The sequence below is a fragment of the Lepidochelys kempii genome, chromosome 4 (genome assembly GCF_965140265.1).
Source record: "Lepidochelys kempii isolate rLepKem1 chromosome 4, rLepKem1.hap2, whole genome shotgun sequence".
Taxonomy (NCBI): Eukaryota; Metazoa; Chordata; order Testudines; family Cheloniidae; genus Lepidochelys; species Lepidochelys kempii.
The window spans coordinates 78,054,203-78,081,124 of record NC_133259.1 but is presented as its reverse complement, the minus strand read 5'-3'; the positions used below and the strand labels follow the sequence as shown (position 1 = coordinate 78,081,124).

Sequence of the window (26,922 nt, the reverse complement as noted above, 5' to 3'; positions counted from 1 at the left end):
TATATAAAATGCTGTTTGGTTTGGCTGGGCTGATCTGCCATTTTAAGCATTCTTCTGATGCTGTTTCTAGGCTGCAAACGGAAATGGATCTTAACAAGCTTTCACATGGGGACTCCATATATTCTCAGAAAAAGTGAAAGCTGAGGTGCTGGAGTTCGTGCAGCAGAGCCTAGCACAGACTCTGATCCAAATGCTTAAGCCCTTTGAGGAGTTAATCTCACAGATAAACTTGGGAGATGCCTGGGTATCTGTGACAGTGCCAGCTGTCAAAGCCCTGAGAGTCTACCTCAGGCATCGAGGCAATAAAAGAAAATTCTGTCTTTTGTATTTGAGAGTTCACCACTGCGGAGTCTGAGGTAGCACACAGTGTGGCTTCTTACTTTAAGCTCTTCCCCCTTTTGCTCTAAATCATATCACTACAATACCAGAGTGGCCACACGCACAGGCTGGCTGAAGAATGTCAGGCAAAAAATACCAGAAGAGGTGAAATAAAGACAAAAGAAACAACTCTTGGTGAAGGAAATTTATTTGGCTCTCTCTATTTCTAATGAGTGGAGTTACTAGGTAAATGTCATTGCAGTCTCTCCAGGGGTGTTAACTCAGAATGTTAAATATTGAAAGTATAACACTATCAGACTTCCACATCTTGTACACCTGTTTCTTTCCTCTGAACCCTTGCTAACTAGTGTTTCCTACGAGATGTTCCTACGAAGGATGCTATGTCTGACAACAAATCCAAGCTGTTTCCAGATAGTGTAGAAAGCCTTGTGTTCTCCAAATATAATTTGCCTACAATTGATTTTACCCACCTGCCTATGCTTTTATAGCATGCTCATCAGAAAGGTATCTGAGCAATTAATTTCTAAAGACTAAACAGTGTATGTAGTACTTGACCAGACATTGACTTAAACGGCAAATTACAGTCTGTCTCATCTCACAGAAAGCTTATATCATCTGTAATTGCAGATCTTCATTTAAAAATTTATTATCTTACAAGCACGCACTTGATTTGTATGCAAGTGACAATTTGAATATTTTATTAAAATTTTTAGAATGCAGAATTCTAATAAAAAACATTGGCACTTCTCAAAGTAATGCTATCCAGTGTTTAATTAAATGAATCAATTCACTTTTTAGAAGTAAAAACCCTCCATTTTTATCATGATGTAAAATATATTTCTATTCAAAAATTTAGCTGATATATGATCATTTTAGGGGCTCAAGTTTTTAGTATCCAGTAATTCCAAAACACAGATTTGTCACAGCTCCACTGTACTTAAAATATTTTGTTATTTTATAAAAACAAACTCTTGGGGGGCAAAGACTGAGTCAGCAGCTGCGAAGCAGGTGTGTGTTCCTATTTATTTTATCAATAGCAGCCACTTTTTAAAGTTTCTTTCACTGAATTAATGAAAGAAAAAATAAATATATCATCAAAATCCTCAGAGATGCTGAATCTGGAGATATGAACATATGAATAAAAGTAAAATTAAAGAAACTGAACCTATGGAATCTCTCGGCACCATATGATTGGCTGCACCTGCTGACATTTTTAGACATTTTTTTGTCCAAAGAATACTGGAGTGGTTTCACTTCCAACAATATCCCAAGATATTCTCTGTGCTGCCATTTACTCTGTGGAAAACAAAATTGAGGGAACCTCAGCTAAAATTACTAATTTGGAAGCCAGGATGGAAAAAAATATGTCATGAAAAGGTGCAGGAGTTGGACAGCAAGATTAAATTAATTGAAAATTGCATCTTCTGAACCACAGGAACAGATTACAAAACCATTCAAGGACAGTATGGTGCAGACTATCAATGGGAATACTTAACAAGCCAAGTAAGATCCAGAAAAGTAAGTGATAGGTGTTCATCAAAGGGAGGGTGATTCAGAACTGCTTTCTTTTTATGAAAATCTTGTACCGAAAACTCTTACTCTAGATACTGAAGAAAATCCTATCCACTCTATAAAACCCGACTGCATTCATAGGAGTACAATATTACACATGTCTGTATTACAATATAAGGAAGAAACATTTTAATTAGGGCTGTTGATTAATTGTGGCTAACTCACGTGATTAACTCAAAAAAAGTAATCGTGATTTAAAAAAATTAATCATGATAAATCGCACTGTTAAACAGTAGAATACCAATTGAAATGTATTAAATATTTAGGATCTTTTTCTAAATTTTCAAATATATTGATTTCTATTGCAACACAGAATACAAAGTGTCCAATGCTCACTTTATATTATTTTTTATTACAAATATTTGCACTGTAAAAATGATAACCAAAAGAAATCGTATTTTTCAATTCACCTAAAACAAGTATTGTAATCATGAAAGTTGAACTTACAAATGTAGAATTATGTACAAAAAAATAACTGCATTCAAAAACAAAACAATGTAAAACTTTAGCGCCTACAAGTCCACTCAGTCCTAGTCCTTGTTCAGCCAATCGCTAAGAGAAACAAGTTTTTTTTACATTTACGGGAGATACTTCTGCCTGCTTCTTGTTTACAATGTCACCTGAAAGTGAGCAGAGGTGTTTGTATGGCACTTTTGTACCCAGTGTTGCAAGGTATTTACGTTCCAGATATGCTAAACATTTGTATGTCCCCTCATGCTGTGGCCACCATTCCAGAGGACATGCTTCCATACTGATGATTCTCGTTAAAAAAGAAATGCATCAATTAAATTTGTGACTGAACTCTTTGGGGGAGAATTGGATGTCTCATGTTGTTTTACCTGCATTCTGCCATATATTTCATGTTATAGGGGTCTCAGATGATGACCCAGCACATGTTCATTTTAAGAACACTTTCACAGCAGATTTGACAAAACGAAAAGAAGGTATCAATGTGAGATTTCTAAAAATAGCCACAGCACTAGATCCAAGGTTTAAGGATCTGAAGTGCCGTCCAAAATCTGAGAGGGACAAGGTGTGGAGCATGCTTTCAGAAGTCTTAAAAGAGCAACACTCTGATGTGGAAACTACAGAACCCGAACCACCAAAAAAGAAAATCAACCTTCTGCTGGTGGCATCTGATTCAGATGATGAAAATAAATATGCGTCAGTCCACTCTGCTTTGGCCCCTTATCGAGCAAAACCTGTCATCAGCATGGACGCATGTCCTCTGGAATGGTGGTTGAAGCATGAAGGGACATATGAATCTTTAGTGCATCTGATAGATAAATATCTTGTGACGCTGGCTACAACAGTGCTATGTGAAAGCCTGTTCTCACTTCTGGCAGGGTCGGCTCCGGTTTTTTTGCCGCCCCAAGTGGCGAAGGGAAAAAAACCAAAAACCCAAGCCTGGTTGAGCTGCCGCCGACGAGGAAGAGAGGGACTGCAGGGCCCACCGCCGAAGACCTGGACATGCCGCCCCTTTCTATTGGCCGCCCCAGGCACCTGCTTCCTTCACTGGTGCCTGGAGCCAGCCCTGCTCTCAGGTGACATTGTAAAGAAGTGGGCAGCATTATCTCCTGCAAATTGTAACCAAACTTGTTTGTCTGAACGATTGGTTGAAGAAGAAGTAGGACCGAGTGGACTTGTAAGCTCTAAAGTTTTATATTGTTTTATTTTTGAATGCAGGGTTTATTTTGTACATAATTCTACATTTGTAAATTCAACTTTCATGATAAAGAGATTGCACTGTTACTTGTATTACATGAATTGAAAAATACTATTTTATTTTTAACAGTGCAAATATTTGTAATAAAAACATACAGTGAGTACTGTACACCTTGTATTCTGTATTGTAATTGAAATCAATATACTTAAAAATGCAAAAAAAATCCAAAACATTTAAATAAATGGTATTCTATTATTGTTTAACAGTGCAATTAATTGCTTGACAGTCCTAATTTTAATGCTATCTAATTTGAAGGACTGCAACAGAATTCTGCTTGCTGTATAGACTATGAAAGAAACAGAATTTAAAAGGCCAAATTGCTACTTTTCCAAGATCTTGGGCCAGCTACACAGGCTAGGACAAAGAACTATTCTAATAAAACAAAACAAAATAATAATAAAGAATTTTGTGAGGAAAGAAACTAAAGCCTCTGCTTCCTATCAGGCAAAATTCAAAGCTACTTTTGATGGGAAACAGTATACATTCTGGGATCCGATAACAGCAGCAAGATTATTTAACACTATCCAAGACACTATTCCAGGCAAGGACTATGACAAAGAAGAAAATAATAAAGATGGTAAAGGATTTCACTGTGTATGATATCAACCTGCCCTTTGTTGACAGAAACAATTTCTTCCTTCTCTACAAGGGAAAGATGTTTATGCATTTAGCACAATATTCTTTCACACAATGCATACCTGTAACATATTAACAGTGTGGGTCAATATACTGTGGCTATTTATATTGTAGCAATAAAAGTTGTTAAGTTGGTAAAGTAAAATACTAGAACATTATCAGCTGCAGAAGCATAGTTTTAATAATTTGTCAGGTATTCCCTTCAAACCAACCAACCAAAACAAACCAAATCCTGACATTAATTTGTTTTGGATAATGGTATTTATTTACTAAAAGTGCTCATGAGCTTTTATGTTATACTTCAAGTTTTACAATATGAATTTTTCTTCTTTTATTAGATTATAGTGATTTTGTTTCACCTTGAGAGAGTGAAAAGGCAGTGGATACTACTACTATCTATAATTTCTATATTTAGGGGATCATCTATCTAATGCTTACTAAATATTTGAATGCCTACTACTTCTATACAATGGAATTTTGTGTCTTCTTAATGATACCCTTACTCATTACATTTTTTAAATGGCCACCATTTGTTTTATTATTAATATATTGCCACATATTAGCATGAGATTCTATACTGTATCATATGTCTGTGTTTATCAGAAATCCAAGACACTCAGAAACTGTATCACCGTGTGTATTTGCTTCATCTTTCCCAGTCTCCCCCAGCTATGCTCTTTGTCCAATCTCAGTGTCTCATCCCCCTCCGACTGTACTACTTTTCTCAGTCTCTTTGCCAGGCCAGTCCTAGTTCTCATTCCTCACTCTGACTCTCTGTCTGATTTCCCTCCCCTCCTTCCTCTGCCCACAAGGTCCCACTCTCCTTGCCCAAACAGTACATATCTCTCCTCGTTTTTCATTCGATCTTTGTCTCTACCCACCCACCATGTCCCAGTCGCAGGTTCATTGCCCAACCCTTTCCAATCTGCTGGCTTCCAGTCTTCTTCTCAAGATAGCCCCAGTCTCCTCTTGCAACTTTCAGTCCCAGTTTCCTTCTTTCTCTGCTACCAGCCTTGGCTCCTTGTTTTGGTCCAATTCTTTTTTCCTACACGTTCTATTTATGTGACTTCCTTTTCTATGCTGCCTGAGTGTCCGCAGTGGGTGGCATTGGGAACATAGCAGAGACAGGTACCTAGTTCTGGTACCCAGATCCAGACTCAGCACAGCATGGACAGCTGGGAACTGCACTTGCAGGTAAAGTCCTGCTCATCCCCAGGGTAGACCATGCTCAATGCAGGTTGAAACTTTGGGGAATTTAGCTAAAAAGCTCTAGCAAGTCCCTACTGAGCATGTAAAAACTGAGATTTTCCAGAAGTTTATAATTTGGCCATATTTGCATCGATTTTGACAGGGATGACAACAGACTACCCTCCTCCCCCTAAAAATGAAATGTCAAGTCCTACTCCAAAGTATGGGACTGCTAAGGTGTCTCAAAGAAAAGGTTGCCAGAATTTTTTAACATGGGCAAAACAAAATATTTTCCCTAGTCTCATTCTTGGAAATGGCTGAATCATTTTGGTTGAAATAATAATTTTAAAAAAATCAGCCTGAGGTATACACCCAGCTTGTCAGATTTCAACCCAAACCATTAGACTTTGGCAAAATTACAATCAACTGAGAACAGGGTCTTATAATAGGAAGTGTTCAGCAACCTCAATAACAGGCAGTGCTACCATCCCAACCTATAATAATGGGAAATTCCCACCTTATTCTTTCATATGCAAAAATAAAGAAACAATCAACTTGGTAGAACAAGGACAGTTTGACCCAAAAGGTGAAGGTTTCAGAAAACTGAGACACTATATAAATAAGAGGTTAAAATGTAAACTGTTATGAAATCTCAATTTAATTTTACTGACATAGAATCTTCTCTGGGTACTCAAATTTTGGGATTTCAATAACTCATAGTGAGGGTATCAGATTAGATTAGGCTAAAGAGAGAAAACAGGCCTTTCACACAAAACCAAGGTAGCTTATTTTACAAGATATATAGTGATATATATTCACATATCCAAGATTAGAATAGTGCCCTAAGGTAAAGTAAACTGAACAAAACAAAACAATAAGGTGTACTCTGAAATTTCAAACTGTTTTACAGAACGTGCACAGTTGATTAATTATTGTAAGTCAAATAAGGTTCTACTGCTAAGGACTAGGCATATGCATCCTTATAGCTTACTTTAGAATGTATTTTTTATTATTATTTCAAATTCATTATATTAATATGCTCTTTACCAGGAAAATAAAAAATAGCAAAGTTAAGCAATCCTCAAGAAACAGCACATTATAATGTAAATAATACACACAACATGAAAGCAAAAGAACAAATATATAATGATTCTAGCTGTGACACAGTGTGTTAGTGTGGTTGATAAACTGCATCTCCATGCTGATCGCATACTGTATTCTCAAATCTATTATGCTTTTGAACTCATGTGTTATCATCTCCGAACAACTTTCACACCAGGAGGTGATCCCTGCTATAGTAATTTTAAAAATGAAAAGCTTACAAACAAGATACATTTTATTGCTGTGTTACCTGAATTAGTATCAGCTAACAGTGATTTCACATAATGTAGCTCCATTTGCCAAAATATATGCATTTGGGCTGTCCATTACAAACATATGTAATACGAATCAGTATGTTTCTATTAAGTCTGCTAGTTAGCAGTTACTTATCTGAATGAGCATTACGTGGTACATGATCTAGAGGAAACAGCATTTATTCCTTTTTATTTATTATAGTATACTTACATGTTTAATTTAAAAAAACCCAGAAAAATCTTAAGAATTTATGGTGACTTTTTGCAATCCCTTCAATTGTGATTAAAATTAATTAGATAAATTTAATATACAACTATCATATAGATGTTAATCTTCAGTGAACTGGGAATTAAAAGGGCTTTTGGAAGTTGAAGTAGATTCACTTATAGTGGAATATTTTTATATCAGCTAGTTATTGAGGATTAAATACTGATCCCCTTACTCAGGTCTTATGGTTTGTAGTGTCACTGATTGCAATGGGACTGTTCTTAGAATAAGGTGATAAGCAACATGAGTGAGGGTGTCAAAATTAGGACATACAAGTTTTGTTTTAACCATATCATTAACAAAAGGACAACAGAACAGATTTATGATGAATAGTTTACTTCTGAAATTCACCATTTTTTACTATCCAGTAGTATTGTATTCATTAGAAGCTGTGTTCCTTTGTCAGGTATTTCCTTTATGGGGTTTGAATCTAAATATACTGCATGATGTGGCAATAAACTGTCAGCACTGCAGAAATGTAGTCCAAATAGAAAATATGTATTAATATAAAAATTTAAATACATATGGAAAAGTTGTATAGAGAAAAATATTTAGACATTTTTTGAAATATTTACTTTAAAATTTGTACCTATGTGGAATTCTCTATTACCAGACTTATTTATTAGCCGCTCAGATTTTACACTGGATGCTTTAAAAAGTTAATGCAAAAATTAAAAATGTAATTTTTAATATTGGAGGTTCTTCCTCTTTGATCTGTGGTTTTACTGTAATAACATTTCATAATATTTATTTAATAAAAAGCAGCTGAATAGTAAATATCTTATAGATTAACAGCCTGATTCTGGAAGCTGTGTACTCAGTTTCTATCAGATACTCGTTTTCTTAAATATAAACTCACAAAATATGGCATTCAAAGTTTAATGTACTTTTATTTTTACAATAACAAAAACTACAAAAGCTTAAAATGTAATATAATTTAAAAAACGGAACCTGAAGATAGAGGTCATCCCAAATGTTATTTGGGCAATTTAATCACATTTGAAGTCACATCTTTCATTCTGTGTCAGCAGCTAGCATCATATAAACACTTAGAGTCACCTACCCATCCCCATAACTGCTATCGTGGCATGTTGGAGTAAACACATCCATCTCTATAAGGCTGTCATGACCATTTGCAAGAACTGCTTGATTTCCTAATTTTCTACACACAGAGATAAGATACAAAAACAGTAAATTAGATTGAAAGTTTTCAAAATTGAGGAGACTGTACTTTTTTAAAATCACTAAATGCAATTCTAGCAACTTTACTTATTAAAATGATGTAAATAGAGGTAAATCGTGACTACAATTTGATCAAGTTCACATGAGAAGAACTGGGAAGCTGACTGAAGAGACCTTGAATTTGACTGAATTGGACATTGTATTATTGGATCAAGTCCATAAACTACCTGCTCTTAGCGACTTAACTCCTTTTCTCTGAAGTACATTGCATTTTTGGAGGCAGTCAGCCTTTATACAAATTTATTTAAGGCTTCCCTACAAATGATTAATACACTGTTTCTCAGTGTCTTAATCAATACTAAAGGCACTAGTTTAACTGGAAATCACCCCAATAAAAACACATTCTTGTCTAGTAGTAGAAATGCTTCATATGGGTGAACAGTTCCTAAAACCTTCATATTCTTAAAAGAAGTCTTCGTCTCGTTTGCTGACTGCTTTGGAAATAACAAATCTATGCAATTTTTTGCAGTGCCACCTTTTAGACTGTTAGTGCTTTAATTAAATGCTTCAAAGGTGTTGAAATATTTGCCAGTCATTAATTATTTCTTCAACAATTTTCTTTTTCTTCTCCACAATAAAATTAGCTGATAATTAATTTAAAACAGTGTAATGTTCCCACCTATTTTATTTTTAATTACAGTTGAAGACTGAGAAAAGACAATACAGTATTAACATACAACTATAAAAATTGTGTTTAGTTTCTTGACCTGCCTGAATGTTGACAACACAGTTCACAGTCCATTATACAAAATATAATTCCACCATCTCTGACAAATTAACCATCTCATATAACAAATTCAACTTATCATGAGTCAAAGACGTTCTTTTTTGACTCACACATACCTTAATATAGATTGTAGATAAAATTATAATATTCTAAGAGCTACATTTCAAAAGTGGAGCCTGGGAATTTTTCCATGAACATGGATTCAGGTTACTGTTTAAAATTCCCAAATACTGCTGGGAAAGCTTACTGAGACAAGAGTTAATTTTGCTTTCATGAGAGATGTAAATTTAAATTTACCTTATTCTGCCTTGTATATTTCCCTAAGACACAATCAAGTGACCTTGCTTTAAAGAGGTTTAGCATGTTTAGATATTTAAAAGACAAGAAGTATTAAGGAAGAAGTAATTCAATATGCAATTTCATACATTAATAATTTGCAAAGCATTTACCAAGCTACAAGGTAAACGCTATGGAAATATAACTAATGAGATATCAATACTCAAGAAGATATTCACACAGAGTAGGATGTTAATAAATCTTTTATTAAATGACTACGAATGAACCATTTTATTAACACCTAATAAGTAACTACTAAACTATTTAATCTATATTTATAACGAAAGGCATGCAGCTAATTATCTGTACAATTTCTTTAGATTTGGGCTTCCCAAACAGGGGTTCAAAGGACAAAAATGGAGAGGTACAGCCTTGTTACTACACTCCTTCAAAAGTTGTTATTAGACTGATCTTATTTTGATTTTCCCAGCAGGTATATTGCTCCTACAGCTGACCATACTCACAGGAGGAGATGGGGAAGAGGCAAATAGTCCCAGCTATCAAATGACCCAAAAAGAATTCATGCAGGGGGCAGGAAATCAGAGGTTAAAAGAAAAAAAAGATTTTATTTACTCCCATCAGAACAAAGTTATTTGTTGCTTACTCTCAGTAACCTCACTATCATATAAAGGGGATATGGAGAGATGAAAGGAGGTACTCGTGTAATGGAAGGTTTGGTTTTAGGTCCTCATAAAACTTTAAGGAAAGAGAATCCTTTATATAAAAAGGCCAGGAATCCCTGCTGGATGCTATTGACCGGTCACCTCACAGTTTAAACATTGAGTAACATTGACAGAAGATGGAAATAGCAAAACAACAAATATTCTGTTAAATATAAAACTGCATCCAACTTTATGCAATATATATCGAGAAATCCACCTCCAAAATCAAAATGAGAACTCCGAAAGGATGGGTGCTAAAACCCCTTTCCATACTGATGTACATATACACCAAAGCAGTCTACACACTATTGAGCTACTCACAGGAGTGAGTCATATGTCATTCAGTGATCAGTAATCACCAACCTTTGCCTAAAGAAATAGAAGAGTGGTTATCTACATAAACCTGACTTTCACATTTTCTGACTTTAAATGACAGTTGTGGAAAAATGGCAGGACACCTAAGCTAGGTAAAAAAACCTGAGTATGGGCATAAGCTAAAATAACTGCTAGAGATTAAACGAATCACGATATAGAGAAACAGATAAAGGCAGAGGCCGAACCCAGATAAAGTTGTTAATATAGTTGAAACTGAGCCGGAGATCACACACTCTATAGGGATCTTTACTAAAAAAGGAAAAATCAATGACAAATAAGACTCATTCTTCACCTCAAGAGTTCCAACCAAGTGAGACGATTAGAAAAACTACAGTAGGGTTGTGTTGGTTGCAATGTGAGATTTTCACATTTCAGCTCATGTTGAAGGGTTCGGGAATTGAATGTTCAAACACTGTGAGATGTTAAGATTAGCAACATTTAAAAGATGTGAGAAGTGTACTTTTCAAAAATATTCCATCCAGTTTGGGAAGGGCATCCTAGTTTAAAATGTATATTCTCCTTTTTACACACCCAGTAAAAAATACATGTCTGTTTTTCTCTTGTGCCAACCCTGGGCAATAAAAGCGAGCATCGAGAACAACATGAATATACTGCAAATTCACAGGCTGTCCTGAAAGGACTGAATATCTTAGCAGTGAGCTCTTCCCCAGAATCCACTCACTTATTCTGTAAGTGGACTGTTTCTTCATATGGTTAATAAATAATACGAACAGGGTAAAACCCAGTGTAATCCTGTCCCACAGTGACTGTATATCATAAAAAAAAATACACAGTAGTTTTCAAGAAATGGAGTAGCTAAGTATTGTTTTATTCCCCAAAAATGGTTGGAAAAGGAGATTTGAACCTATTGTCTGAAAACCTTGGAATCACAAAACTGCCTACTGTAGTGTCTAGCTGTAGGTCATATGTTTTAGATGAGTCAAAATCTGATTTGACTATTTTTCAGTCTGCTATTCGTATATAATGGAAAAGGCTTCAAAGAATGAACTTGACATATATTTCATAAATATTTGTCAAAACAATTATTGCCAGATACAATGCAATTATGCATATTCAGTTTGATGACTCAACTGGAAATTTTTTTTTCTCTTTAACAAAAAATTTAAGTGACAATAGTGAATTAGGGCTGATTGACTGTTCAGTGAGTGTTAATTAATTACCAAGGAAAATTTAGCTTTATGCTAATAAATCCTACAAAAAATCTTTATATATGAATCTTTAACTAAAACGGAATTATCTTTCCATTTTATTTGCTCTTGCAAAATTATAAACAAGAGGGACAAACTACATAGTATGTAATGAGAAAGTGAGTTCTCTTGGCCCAATAAACCATAAAGCTTGGAATCACCCTTACTGCTTAGGGTCTTGTCAAAGGGGCAAGGACTAGAGTGCTGGAAAAACACTATGAAAGCCCCTTCCTTGATGAGCTGATCTGTACAGCAGCATTGGTTTGGCTCATATATGTCTGGCAAACAAGGGTGAGCAACAAGTTCACAATAATCATATCCAATAAGGATGATAAACACAGGAGTAAATGAATGTCCAGAAAATTAAGACATCCCCAAAGTCCAATCATCAGGTGATAAACATGGCAAAAGAAAACAGCCTTGTGAAAAGCCACTCACAATGTGGGTTTTGGAGAGAGGGGCAGTAACAAAAATAGCTAAATTTATTTTTACATTTCACAACTTATAATTTTGCTGATTGAATAAGAGGAAATACAATTGGCTGGTTATTTCTCTTTTAGTTAAGTGTTTTCATTATAAATTCTACACTCTTTTAGGTCCCTAAATGGTTACCTGCTTTCCAGTGGCACATTACTGCCAAGGACCCAGCTGTCCTGCAGCTGGACCGACTCGGGTGTGGTTTGCAGCTCGGCGGGCAAAGCAGCCGGCGGGGCCGGACTCTGATTCCTCCTATTTGTCAATGAGTTTCTGTTAAGGGAGGTGATAGATGGATGATGCTGTGCTGAATGCTGCTTGTGAGAAGGTGGCAAAGGTTGCAGGGTCGACTGGCCTTGGTTATTTGGAGGTTGCTCTGGGAAGAAAGAAAATTGAAGTCTGTTATACATCACCCTGGCTTTTGCTACAACCAAAGCAGAATGAGAAACTGAATATAATCCCATCATCTAAAAATATATTTGCATATTATTCTATTAGAAGGCATTCAGTGACATTCTCTAAGAGCAAGTTTACCCTTGATACACAAAGTTCTAATTAATATACAACAGATGGGAAAATTGCTTTTGCTTTTAATTTGTTTCAGTTTTTTTATCCGATTTTATTAACACCTACAGAAAACAGCATCTGACAGATCCCCTAATGTGCCTTTAGATTTCAGCTTTTTTTAACAAACCAACCCTGAAATTAAATGGGTAATTTCAGCAGAACACAAAGGTTTTCGAAATGCATATAATCCCTGTAATTATTTAATGGAATATTTTTAAGCTTTATTTAACTGCAATAAATTATTACAAGCTAGTTGCTAAACAGCAGTAGACTACTCTAGTTTAGTGCATTTCAAATAAGGCAGATCTGCACTATGATCTGCTAATAGATGCTAAGTATTCTTTAGCAGAAGGTCACTCTGTGAAGCAGATGTTGCTTCATGGATATTTAACAGACTGAATCACATCTGATTACAACGTCAGAAGACTCATATACTTAATGACCGTTACATCCATTAGAACACACACAGAACAGATTTTCCAATTTCACACTATGTGGTATAACTACATTTTGGAGCAAGTCACAGGTGATCAGAGAGTCATGCCACCAAGACAGTGGTGGAAATATTTTGTTCCTAAACTAAAAGCACATAATAGCCATAGCTAATAAGTCAGAGGTCAGAAAGCAAGCTGTTTTATTTTTAATGATCTGGGGCTAAGGATGTGCCTGACAAAATTCACATAAAAAGGTGTCAGACTTAGGTAAGATCTAACTAGATGCTGAATGGATTTGGCTTCAACACATACACATTGTCAATCTTTGACTGAATGTAGTTCAATGTTTTTTAGGTAACATACTGACATGCTATTAATATAAATGTATGCATTAAATAGAATAACAGACCAGGGTTACATTTCCTTACATTGTGAACACAAGCAGTGATTCTTAAAATGATTAGGAATATGGCCTTCGGATGTGATTCTCTGTTTGCTGGAACTGAATATACAATCTGCAGTGACTTGAAAACCATACTGTAAAACCCACAATAAAGGGGTACAGAAATGAAAAAAAAATTCTACTTGAGAATAAAAACCAATTATTGCTGCACATTTCTGATAGTCTCTAATAATCCATATCATTGTAATTTAGCAACTAATAATTTCTCACCCTCATGAGCATTAGGGATAGAGCTGTTCGCTTAACACAGGAAAATAAAACTCTGCTTTTGCATATTCTTTTCTTTGAAGACCATTCCCATTTCCAGTGAAGGGGTTTGGTTAATTACTTTGCTGCCCGTGTTAAACTGAGTGTCTAAATTATAGTAAGGTTGAAATGTACCTTTTAGAGAGTGGCAGGGTTAAAACAGTCCATACAGTTTTGTTGAGTTTAAAAAACAAAACAAACAAAAACCTCTGCTAAATTCACAAGAAAAATTACCAATCAGGCTGCATACAATTAATCAGTTTAGTCTTTACCAACACCAATAGGTGTCATCACATATGACAAAAATCACTATGGAAGGTTTTAAGGCACATTTTAACAAGCCAGCTACAGGATAATTTAACAGGCTAAAGCTGGGAAAGATTTTGTTTTTAAGTCTATTTAAAATTTTATGTGATTTAGATTAGGAGCTAATTATCAACTGTCACAGAATTAACAATGGTGCATATATATATGATTACTAACACAACAGGGAGCCATACCACAAGTATATGAAAATAAATCCCATTCCTTTACTGGATAATCTAAAGTAATGTTTGTCTCGTAAACCACATCTTTCTTTCTTTCTCTACTCAGTTCAGTTGCTCTACTTGCCCTAATATTATCCCCCTCCTCTTGTGCAAAGTTCTTATGATTGATGCAAGAGCCTTTTCCTCTGCAGTTCCTATCAACTGAAACATTATTCTGGAACTTCTCCACCTCTTCAATTTGCCTTCTCATTTAAAATTTCAATTGAAAGCCATTTTCTCTTTGTCTGGCATTTTATTTTCATACCATAGAAAGCAGATCCAGCTCGCTCCTTCACGATTACAGAGAGCCCATTTGTAATACAAGTGATGTAGATCTGCTGTACGAGAGAGGGTTGGGTGTAAGGAAGATACAAAGCCTGCAGGATGGGGCTAGGATCCAAGATCTGCTATAGCACAGATCCTCCCAACATCCCACTCCCCCCACACCTAAACCCATGTGGCTGAATCATGGAATGCTACTTTGGCATTCTGAAGATAGCTACACAGATATACATAGATGTTGAAACTAGAAGTGTTACTAGGGTGAGTTTGTGTGTGTGTGTTTTTTGGGGGGGGTGAGAAAACCTGGATTTGTGCTGGAAATGGCCCAACTTGATTATCATACACATTGTAAGGAGAGTGATCACTTTAGATAAGCTATTACCAGCAGGAGAGTGGGGTGGGAGGAGGTATTGTTTCATGGTCTCTGTGTATATAATGTCTTCTGCAGTTTCCACAGTATGGAAGTGCCATTTTTTAAATATGAATATCATTATTGATTTTTTTCCTCCTAGGTTTAGCTTGCAAATTCCTTGAACCCACAACTCTTGTAACTGCCATAAAATCTGTAGCAGACATCTCAATCTTATTTCATTGATTTGCGAGGAAGATGTCAACATTATAAAAGTGGTGATTATGATGCCATAGTTAGGGTTGCATCATACCCCTATTTTCATGGATAAATAACTAAACAATAGTTTGCTTTTTATAGCATCTTCCACACAATATCAAAGTGCTTTACAAACAACTAAGCTTCCCAACATCACTGTGAAATAGCGTCATATTGCCATTCTGATTATATACATGGGGAACCTGAAGCACAGACAGGTTAAGTGATTGTCTGAGTGTTACATGGGAAATTTGTGTCCCAGCCAGATCTCCTGGCTGTCAGACCCACAATACCAGCCTTCCTCACCTTTCTATATTTAAGGGCCTGAAACAGGCAGAGGGATCCTCTGTGATTATTGGACCATGACATGGATATGGAGTTCTTGAGCTCTGCAGCCTTGAAGATTACTCCTGGTTCTGGAGAATGTAAAGAAAATACTTCCTCTACACCAGCCACAAATGTCAGAATACGCATTCTGCAGCTCCTCCCTTCAAAGCTGGCTCTTCATCTATGGCAATCAGCTTCTTGGGAAACAGGCATTCTAATGGAGGGAAGGGTTCTTCTCTCAGTTTTTGAAAAATCAGTGAGCATTTCTGACATGGCCTCAGCTAAACATATAGGCTCCATGATTGATAGCTCCATTTTGATGGTAAGTCAGGAAGAAGAGAATGGGATGATCCAGCATGAAGGCTATAAGTGGTACATTGATTGTGTTGAAAGGAGCAGATAAAGGACTCAATTATGCTCCTGGGCCTTACTGACACCAGAAAGTTGCAACAATCTAACTTAAAGTGGCTTTTAAACTGATTTAGTTAAACCTGTGCAAACCTCTGTCTGAACACACACATTCTGGTTTAAGAATGGTTTATTTTGTCTTAGCTTAAACAAATTCCTAATCAACTAAACTGCAATAAGCCAGGTTTACACAAAATAGACTGTCTGGACAGGGGTTTGCACAGATTTAACTAAATCTATTTAAAAATCACAAACTGTTCAACTTTCTTGTGTAGACTGTTACACCAGAGCAACCCCACTAAAGTAGTTATCTCATGGAGATGTTTTACATAGCTAATGCAAATTGGCCGTACAACAACCCATTGCAGTAGCGTTGCCCAAGTATAACAGAGATTTTAACCTTTGTGCAGCATTGACTGCATAAATCACTGTCAGATAAATGCACATCAGCCTCTGTATGAAACTGACAAATTCATATGAAATGGGATAGAAAACAGTCTAAACATAGTTTTACTCATTTTTCAAAACCTATTTCAATAGTTGTTTACCTGAGACACGAGCAGTGAAGTAAACGAGCCATTTCAATCCTGGAGGTAAATTATATGTATTCTGTAGCCAACCACAAAACCTCTCTCTCTTTTCTTTTTCAAAAACTAATTTACGTTTCATTTTATCATTTAATTGTTACTGAATTTCAATAGAATATGATGCAATAAAATGCATATGTGAAAGTGAAAAAAAGGAGGAGATCGGCAGACAGACAAAGTTATAAATTAGTTTATTATATAACATGTATGATAATTATTTAAAGCTTTGCAATTTTGGGTTTTAATTCAGAAAGAATGAGAAAAGTAGATAAAATATCTACAAAAGAAAGTAATTTGTTATGCATTTCATAGGATATCCATTCAATAACAGTTAAACTTCTGAGACCTAACTGCTAGCCACTCATCTCAGGAAAAACTTATCTTTTCATTTGATAAGTATTAGGCTTATTTGGTAATGTTTAATTAATGTTAAAGAAAATAAAGCTATCACGATGACCATGAAAATACAAACACAAGTGTTGTGAATATGAAAGGTGTTAGATGCATACAGTTTTTAAAACAAAGAAAGATTTCTTTCAGAATTAACAATTTAGGAGTAGGCAGTGTAGTTGTAACCATGTTGATCCCAGGATATTAGAGAGACGAGGGGAGTTAATATCTTTTATTGGACCCAACTGGTGTCTCTCTCACCAACAGAAGTTGGTCCAATTAAAGCTATTACTTCATCCACGTTTTCTCTCAATTTAGGAGTAGATTGTCAAGGATTCTCCACCAGGAGGAAGTCTTCCCAGGGAATCCTGATGTGGTGACATCATAAGATGAATATCAGTATCCATTAGAAGTAAATAACTAGAGTGGACTATATGCCAAAGAGAATTGGTAATGTGCAACAGAATCCTCAATTTCCAGGTCACCGGTTGGAATCCTGTCCATGTGATCAGGTAATTTCCATGCTAGCGATCAAGTAATTTGCTAGCGATCAAGTAATTTCCATGTGAACTTGATTGATTGCCTAGGTAAAATAAGTTGATGGATTCAAAACATTAGTTAATTGACTAGTGGCCATATCACCCAAATCACTATTTCTGTAACTGGCAGCCAGGTTGGTGGTCTTGGCAAACATGGCTGAATGAGCCAATAGGCTCAACTACTCATGGAACCTCAGAGGTATTCTAGTCCTCCAGGTCAGGGTTGAAACAGGCTGTCGGCACTACTACTGCCTGTACCTTATCTGGTCTGCAGATAAATAAAACAATTCAGTCCACAGAGCTATTGATCTGGCAGCACCTTTCACAAGTACTAAATGAATTTAATTAATTAAAACAAAAAGAAAAAAAATCATGGGTTTGATTTTTGAATGCTCTTTATAGGAAAAAATCTATTTAAATGTTCTTTCACATCAATAACAACGCCCATTCTTTAAATTAACTGTTGAGTCCGTGAACTATTACGTTGGGGTTTTGTTCAGATCCCCGTGGTTTTCATTTCTTTACTAGTCTGTTGCTACTAGCAATAGCAGCAATACAATATATCTTGTAATTTGTTAAACTTGTGATTGCGAAGATGTTTATTGGATTATTTTTGTTAATTTTAAAATTGGCTTTGCCATACCTTCTACTTTTAAGTACATTCTCTTGAAATACACATTGACACGGGTCAGTCTGCGCAACTCCTTTCTGATTATCTGCACAATCTAAAAAGGGCTTAATCACATTTCAACCTTCCGGATAAATGCACTTGACCAATTGGTGGATATAAAACAATCTATTACCTTAACCACTGCTGGATATACAGACTGTAACTGAATTAACCCACTGGCTGCTGCTCTCTTCTTGGGGAACTTGCTGTTGTGTTAGCTGTGTGCTGATGGGGAAGCAGACAAGTGCACTTTGATCACAGTACACCCCTCTCTCTCTCTCTCTCTCACAGTAATATAAAAAGGGGAAAAATCATACACGTATCTTGATCAAAGTGTGCCAATATTTGCCTCCTCATCAGCACACTGACTACAAGTTGATACGCCATCAAACCATTTGGGAGTGAGGAACAACCAGTGAATTTATCTGCAGACTATACATAGAAGTATTTTATTGCCTTGTTTATAAGTGTAAAGTCATAAAAGGGAAAAATAAAAATATTCTTATTCACACCAAACAGTTTTCTTCTTAAACTGAAAAATTATTTTATGCTTTAAAAAAACATGTTTTTCCTTCTTACTAGGCATATTAATACAAAACTTTGAGTAATTCATTCATTTTCCTTCTTTAAAAGCAAGACAGGCCCATTCAACTGCAGAAAAACCCAGACAGGCCACAGGGTGTGTATGAGTGTGTATGTGGGGTGGGGAGTGGAGGAATGGCAGAAAGAGAACAAACGTGAGGGCAAGCTAATAGGATGACAGTAGTCTCAAAAGTGTGAACTCCGGGGCCTCAGTGTATAAGGAACAGCTCTTTGCGTGTGTTGAGCATTTGCTGTCTGGGGAAGTTGTCCTTTGTGGGAAGTCTTGTTTCACATTAGTGGCGTGGCTCTGTGTGTGGGTATATCTATACAGCACATAAAGGTGTGATTGTAGTGCAGGTAGGCATACTAACACTACCTTAAATCTAATTTGTACAGGTAACATTAGCAGAAAAGACATAGCAGAATGGGCTTCTGTATGGGCTAACCGCCCCAGTACAAGCCCACTGGGGACTCTGAGTATGTCTCTGGTTGCAAGTCTGCACTGAAGTTCCTGCTGCCATTAGCTGAGTGAACAACTAATAATGGAAGGGTTGTTTCTTTTGGGGGGAGGGGGGGGACTTGGGAGGGATCTTTGCCCTTTTCTCTAGCAGTAGGAACACTAGGAAGAGAAAACGACAATAACTACTGAGGCAGCACTAGAAGTGACCCAAGGAGGTGAGGAGACAAAGAAGATGGTCAGATGCAGAAGCCCTGGAATGCACAGCATCCTTTAGTGGATATCTGATGGAAGCTACTTATATAAGAAATGTCACCTGATAGAGCTCATGACAGGGAAGATCCAAGGATTAGAGATGCAATTCGAGACAATGATGGTATTCAGATGGGAATTTGAAGTGATAATGCAGAATAGGAGAGAGGTGGTGGTACACACAACTCAAGATTTACTGACACCTGCCAAACAAAAGAACCTGGAGGGCAGACTGTCAGAAGGAGAGGGTGACCCTGGAAGAATGTGATCATGAGGACAAGATGGACAAAAAGACTGGATAGTAGAGATTAAATTGAGTTGAGTAACAGGTTTGCTATACTGGGGAATGAGGAGGAGAAACAGGTAGAAGGTGGCATGGTAAGGAAGAAAAGAAAGGAAGCCATCCCCTGCAGAAGTGAAAGATGATGGAGATAGCCAAAGAAAGAGAAAAGAATAATTAAATTCATGGAGGGAAATGAAAAAGAGGATGTAATAAAACATGGGTTTACCAAAGGTAGATCATGTCAGATTAACCTAATATCCTTCTTTTAAAAGGAAACGTATATTTTTTAGATCACAGAAATGCAGTTAATCTAATATACTGGAATTCAGTAAAGCATTTGATATGGTACCACATGGAAAATTATTAGATTAATTAGAGAAGATGGGATTAATTAATAAGAATTGTGAGGTGGGTAAGGGACTGTAGAGAGGTTATTAGTTGAGTTTCTCAAAGATCTATCTTAAGACCGATCTTATTTAATATTTTTATTAATGACCTCATCACAAAAGGCAGGAGTGTGCTAATGAAATTTATTGCTAACACAAAGTTGGGAGGCATTGTGAATACAGAGAAGAATTGGAATATTATATAGGAAGAACTATATGACCTTTAATATTTATTCCTGGGAGAATTCTGTGCCAAAAAATAAAAATTCTGCACACAATATTTTAAAATTCTGTAAAATTCTGCATATTTTATTTGTCAAAATAACACAATATAATCATGACAGTTTAAATTATTTTGGTAATTTATTATGAAATATCTGTCAGCAAGTATGGCTGAAATAATACAGACCCCCCCCCCCCTCCACAAAAACGGATTCTGGTAATTTTTTTTGACAAATAGATTCCTTACTAGGCATATTAATACAGAATTTTGAGTAATTCGTTTAAATTACAATACAGAACTGTATTTCCTGCACCCGTCGGAAGCAGTGCAAAGGCTTGTGACTGTCAGGGGTAATGGAGGAGCTGAGGGAGAGGAAAGGAGATGGGAGTGAACCTGAAGGGTTGTTGGGTGTGAGTGTGTGTTTGAAAAAAACAGATTGACAGAGCCAGAAGAGTACCCAAAAGTCACCTACTACTCACTCTCACAGATCTTGGGAGACAGACCAGTCCTCGCTTACAGACAGCCCCCCAACCTGAAGCAAATATTCTCCAGCAACCACACACCAAAAACACTAACCCAGGAACCTATCCTTGCAACAAAGCCCGATGCCAACTGTGCCCACATATCTATTCAGGGGACACCTTCATAGGGCCTAACAACATTAGCCACACTATCAGGGGCTCGTTCACCTGCACAACTACCAATGTGATCTATGCCATCATGCGCCAGCAATGCTCCTCTGCCATGTACATTGGCCAAACTGGACGTCTCTATGCAAAAGAATAAATGGACACAAATCTGACATCAGGAATCATAACATTCAAAAACAGGTAGAAGAACACTTCAACCCCTCTGGCCACTCAGTAACAGAATTAAAGGTGGCAATTTTGCAGCAGAAAAGCTTCAAAAACAGACTCCAACAAGAAACTCCTGAGTTTGAATTAATATGCAAACTAGATACCATTAACTTGGGTTTGAATAGAGACTGGGAGTGGCTGGGTCATTACACATATTGAATCTATTTCCCCATGTTAAGTATCTTCACCCTTCTTGTCAACTGTCTAAATGGGCCATCTTGATTATTACTACAAACATTTTTTTCTCCTGCTGATAATAGCACATCTTAATTAATTAGCCTCTTACTCCACCTTTTCATGTTCTCTGTATGTATATATATCTCTTCTTACTATATGTTCCATTCTATGCATCTGATGAAGTGGGCTGTAGCCCACGAAAGCTTATGCTCAAATAAATTTGTTAGTCTCTACGGTACCACAAGTACTCCTGTTCTTTTTGGTGGAAGAAGTATGGAACAGGTTTTTTTTTTGTGGGGGGGAAGGGCCAGGACTGTTCGGGAGTTGTGGAGCTTCCTCCATGCAGACTCTGGCTGATCCCAAGCCTCTCTCATTCAGTCAGGCACATCTTCCCTTGTCCCCGAACCCCCCCCATCCCCATGTGTCCCTGCAGCCCCCCCCTTCCCTGTTTCCACATGGCCATGCACCCCCCCTGCTCCCATTCAGCCCCCGGCTCAATGCTGGTACCCCACTAGCTATTCTGAACCCCAATCTATGATCCCCCAGGAGCCCCAAGTGCCCACTCTATCCTAGCCTGGCTCCATGGGCCAGGTGCTGTGATGAATTTCTCCTCCTGGGGGAATTCTGTGCCACTGCACGCACACAGATAATTTTTTCCCCCTACAGAAAATATATTCTGCCCCAGAAGTGCTTCAGTTCCGCCTTTTGCCCACCAGAGGCTGCTGTGGCACCAGAACAGCCTGCTGCTTTCATGCTGTTGGCTGTTCTGGCACCACAGTGGCCTTTGGTGGGCGAAAGGCAGAACTGCAGCACTTCTGAGGCAGAATGCATTTTCTGCAGAAAAAAATAAAATTTTGTGGGACGCATGAATTCTGTGCATGTGCATTGGCGCAGAATTCCCCCAGGAGTAAATATTGGAGTAAAAGAAATGGATGAAACTTAATATTACATAGTGTAAGGTCATGCACTTAGGGTCTACTAATAAGAATTTGTGCTATAAACTGGGAGATCATCAGATGGAAGCAACAGACAAGAGAAACCTGGGTGTGTTGGTGAATCACAGGGTGACTACAAGCCTCCAATGTGATCCAGTTGCAAAAAACGCAAATGAAATTAATTCAAACTGGTACACTTGCAGAGAAGTGCTACTGGGATGATCAGGGAAATGGAAGGCCTATCTTATGAGAGGAGACTAAAAGAGCTTGGGTTGTTTAGTTTGGCAAAACAAAGGCTGAGGGGGATATGATTACTTTCCATAAAAGTTAGGGGGAGAACACCAGAGAGGGTGAAGAGCTATTTAAGACTAAGGACAATGTTGGCACAAGAACAAATGAGTTTAAACTACCCATAACAAATTCAGACTCAACATTAGAAGGTTTCTAACCATCAAAGGAGTGATATGCTGGAACAGCCTCCCAATAGTGAGGGGAAACAATTTAATTAGTTTTAAGAGAAAGCTGGACAAATATATGATGTGATTGTACGGCAGGGTTATGGACAGGGCTCATCAGCCTTGAGGGTCCCTTCTGGTTTATGTCTGATGTTCCTCAAATCTCCCACTACAGGGCTTCAGCTGGTCACATGCAGGGGGACTGGAAGGGATCACCCACAATGTATTCTCTAAGTGTTTTTGTTTCTTTTTGTCTCCTTCTGAGGCATCAGGGATGGTCATGACTGAAGATGGGACACTGGATAGGTCAGTGGACTTGGGCTAGTGGGTCTTTGCTAAGCGCTCTATAAATAGCTGTGTAGACAGTTTTTGAAGTTGCAGATTGGGGCTGGAGCTCAGGCTCTGAAACCTAGGAGGTGGGCTTGAACGTCAGAGCCCAAGCTGCAACTTCAAAGCACTGTCTACACAGCTATTTATAGAGCGCGTCACATGAACCCTGCTAACCCAAGTCTGTTGAGCTCAGCTTGGAGGCTCATTGCTGTGGGCTGCGCAGACTTATCACACTGTAACAAAAAGTCAAGGAGGAGTTGTTTTTTGTGAAGGATTTCTGTCCCAAACTGAGGAGAGCTGTTCTTCATTTGGGAGGAAGAGGGCTTCCTGTGACCTTTAAGCTCAACATCCCTGGTTTTGCTGTTTCTGAAAAGATGGCCAGAGCTACACACTAACAGCCCTTCGCCCCCCCCCGCTACATAAACACACACATAAAAATGTCTCAAAACTTGCTTGTAGCTGAACTTGAAATCATGGGTGACTTCAACCTGGGGAACGTTTTTGCTGGACATCTCATGTGGCCAATAACAAAACTTCCTCAGGTTTCAGAGTTTTAAAAATTAATAGATAATAATTTCGTAACACAAAGGCCTGCATCCAATGTGGAGTAACTCAATATTGGATTTCATTCTGATGAGCAGAAAGAAGTTCATTGCTGACCTAAAAATTAGCAGTTGTTTAGGTACCAGTGATCTTGATCACGTGCACTTCGTGAAAACAAACCAACCAGTAATACGTATATTTGGAACTTTAAAAGGTCTCATTTTCCAAAGTTTAAAGTAACTGTTCGCACAACTGACTGGGAACATAAATGCAAAGTGGGAAGCATTAGCAAATACTGGGAATTATTCAAGGATCACCTACTGGATCCATAATTCCAAAAAACATGACAAAACTTACGATTGGCAAGAAGCCATTCTTGTTAAAAGGAGACATAGAAATGGAGATAAAACACTATAAACGGGGAAGTAGATGGCAACTGATAAAAGAAGCTAAAGTAATCAATGAAATATCAATAGCCAACAGAATTAAAGACAATAATAAAGCATTTTAAAATATATTAAGAACAAAGAAAGCTCTGTGTCAGATATATGTCCATAGCTAGATATAGATGCTAAAATTGTAACTGGAGGCAGAAAAGGCAGAAACGTTCAATAGATATTTCTGTTCTGTATTTGGAACAAAGCAGGAGGAAGCATCTATTCTATATGATCCTGTGAACATTTTGATTAATAAACTTGCATTGTGTAGAAGTTTGAATTTTTTATATTTAAAGTTAAAGGGAACTAATAGGACATACATTAGATGAACAAAAAACCTGATTCATGGGTAGACCTCAAAATGTAGTTGTTAATGAGGAGGGGCCATCTCTATCAGACATCCCTAGGGAATAGTTCTTGGCTATTTAATATTTTTACAATGACCAAGACAACGATATAAAAATTGATGTTGGTAACATTTACAGAAGATACAAAAATAGGTGGGGGAAGTAAATAATGAGGACAGATTACTTTTACAAAGTGACGTGAACACTCTGATTAACTGATCTCAATTCAACAAAATACCTATCATACTTTGTACTCCCCATCAGACAGTCTATATCCATTTGTTGTCTCATGTCCTATACTTAGCTTGTAAGCTCTTTGGGCAGGAAGTGTAATTTTGCTCTGTGTACAACATCTAGCACAATCGTCCCCGACCTTGAATGAAGCTCTGACGTACTATGATAATACAATTAATGATAAACAACAACACTAAAAAGGGAAATATCAGGTAGAAATAGGCAAGTGGTCCTCTCTGGGTACCTAGGATACTGTGATGTTTAAGGAGCTCAGCTTATTCATGTTATCAAAGCGAAAGCTAAGAGTTCACTTGAGCACTGTGTATAGGTACTTACACATGAAACAAATATCAGACAGTGGGGACGTTCTCAACTTTGCTAACAAGGGCATAACAAGATCACTAGCTGCAAGTCGAAGTTAAACAAATTCAACATTAAAAGAAGACACAATTTCCTAGCTGTGAGTGTAATTAAACATTGGAACAACTTATCAGAGGAGCCAGCAGACTCAGTATAGCTTGTAGTCTTTAAAATGACATTAGCAGTTTCTAAAATATATGCTTTAATCCAGGTTCTCAGAGAAACTATGAGCCTTTGTGTACAGGGTCTTTTAGGGGGGAGGGATAGCTCAGGGGTTTGAGCATTGGCCTGCTAAACCCAGGGTTGAGAGTTCAATCCTTGAGGGGGCCATTTAGGGATCTGGGGCCAAAAATGGGGATTGGTCCTGCTTTGAGCAGGGAGTTGGACTAAGATGACTTCCTGAGGTCCCTTCCAACTCTGATATGCTATGCTATGCGAGAGGGTCAGTCTCGAGCCGTTCTTCCCCTTCTTTCATGTGTCATGGGAATAATATGATCATCTGTATACCCTCCACATGCTCAAAATGCTTGCACATATGCATTAAGATAATGATTGCAATCAAATCTCAGGGTCTCAAACAATCGCCTACGGGGGTCACAAAGGAATTCCCTCAACTCCTCAAAGCACAAGTGGCCACATGTATTCTTGGTTTATTTTTTTCGCCTTTCTCTGAGAGAGTGTCTTCACAGCAGTTACCTTGAATTATAACTCAAGTGTTACTCTTAACCCCACTCCTGTCTGCACACAAAAATCTCTAATTTATGTTAAAGTGGTGCTTTAAGATAGAGTTAGCTGTCCTGTCAGGAAAGGTGGAGTGGGTGGTCTGAAACTTGAGCCATGCTGCTGCTCCAGATAATAATGCAGTGACAATGCAACAGCTCAAATTACAACAACTCTTCATCAGCTAATCCAAACATTCTGTGCTGCCTATCAAGTCATTGTGACAGGTTTCAGAGTAACAGCCGTGTTAGTCTGTATTCGCAATAAGAAAAGGAGGACTTGTGGCACCTTAGAGACTAACAAATTTATTTGAGCATAAGCTTTCGTGAGCCACTGCTCACTTCATCGGATGCATTCGGTGGAAAAAACAGTGGGGAGATTTATATACACAGAGAACATGAAACAGTGGTGTTACCATACACACTGTAAAGAGAGTGATCACTTAAGGTGAGCTATTATCAGCAGGAGAGCGCGGGGGAGGGGATGTCCACATATCTATTCAGGGGACATCACCATAGGGCCTAATCACATCAGCCACAATATTAGAGGCTCGTTCACCTGCACATCTACCAATGTGATATATACCATCTTGTGCCAGCAATGCCCCTCTACCATGTACATTGGTCAAACTGGACAGTCTCTACGTAAAAGAATAAATGGACATAAATCAGACGTCAAGAATTATAACATTCAAAAACCAGTTGGAGAACACTTCAGTCTCTCTGGTCACTCGATTACAGACCTAAAAGTGGCAATACTTCAACAAAAAAAAACTTCAAAAACAGACTCCAATGAGAGACTGCTGAATTGGAATTAATTTGCAAACTGGATACAATTAACTTAGGCTTGAATAGAGACTGGGAGTGGATGGGTCATTACACAAAGTAAAACTATTACACCATGTTTATCCCCCACCCCTCTGACCCCCCACCGTTCCTCAGACGTTCTTGTCAACTGCTGGAAATGGCCCACCTTGATTATCTCTACAAAAAGCTTCCTCCCCCTCCCCGCTCTTCTGCTGATAATAGCTCACCTTAAGTGATCACTGTCTTTACAGTGTGTATAGTAACACCCATTGTTTCATGTTCTTGGTGTATATAAATCTCCCCACTGTTTTTTCCACCAAATGCATCCGATGAAGTGAGCTGTAGCTCACGAAAGCTTATGGTCAAATAAATTTGTTAGTCTC

The 26,922-nt window shown here is 37.5% G+C and overlaps 1 protein-coding gene across 33 annotated transcripts in view; it reads right to left on the bottom strand.

Moving 5' to 3' along the window:
- Window positions 1-26,922, bottom strand: part of TENM3 (teneurin transmembrane protein 3) — a 2,195,833-nt gene that overhangs the window by 185,054 nt on the left and 1,983,857 nt on the right. For 20 of the 33 annotated variants that reach the window (XM_073341694.1, XM_073341703.1, XM_073341702.1 and 17 more), the window contains 2 exons: window positions 12,247-12,484; window positions 8,148-8,246 (listed from right to left, as the gene is read on the bottom strand). In XM_073341694.1, the coding sequence (XP_073197795.1) occupies window positions 8,148-8,246; window positions 12,247-12,484 (337 nt within the window). The remainder of the gene's footprint in view (window positions 1-8,147; window positions 8,247-12,246; window positions 12,485-26,922) is intronic. The other 13 variants (XM_073341713.1, XM_073341730.1, XM_073341731.1 and 10 more) reach the window with 1 other exon arrangement.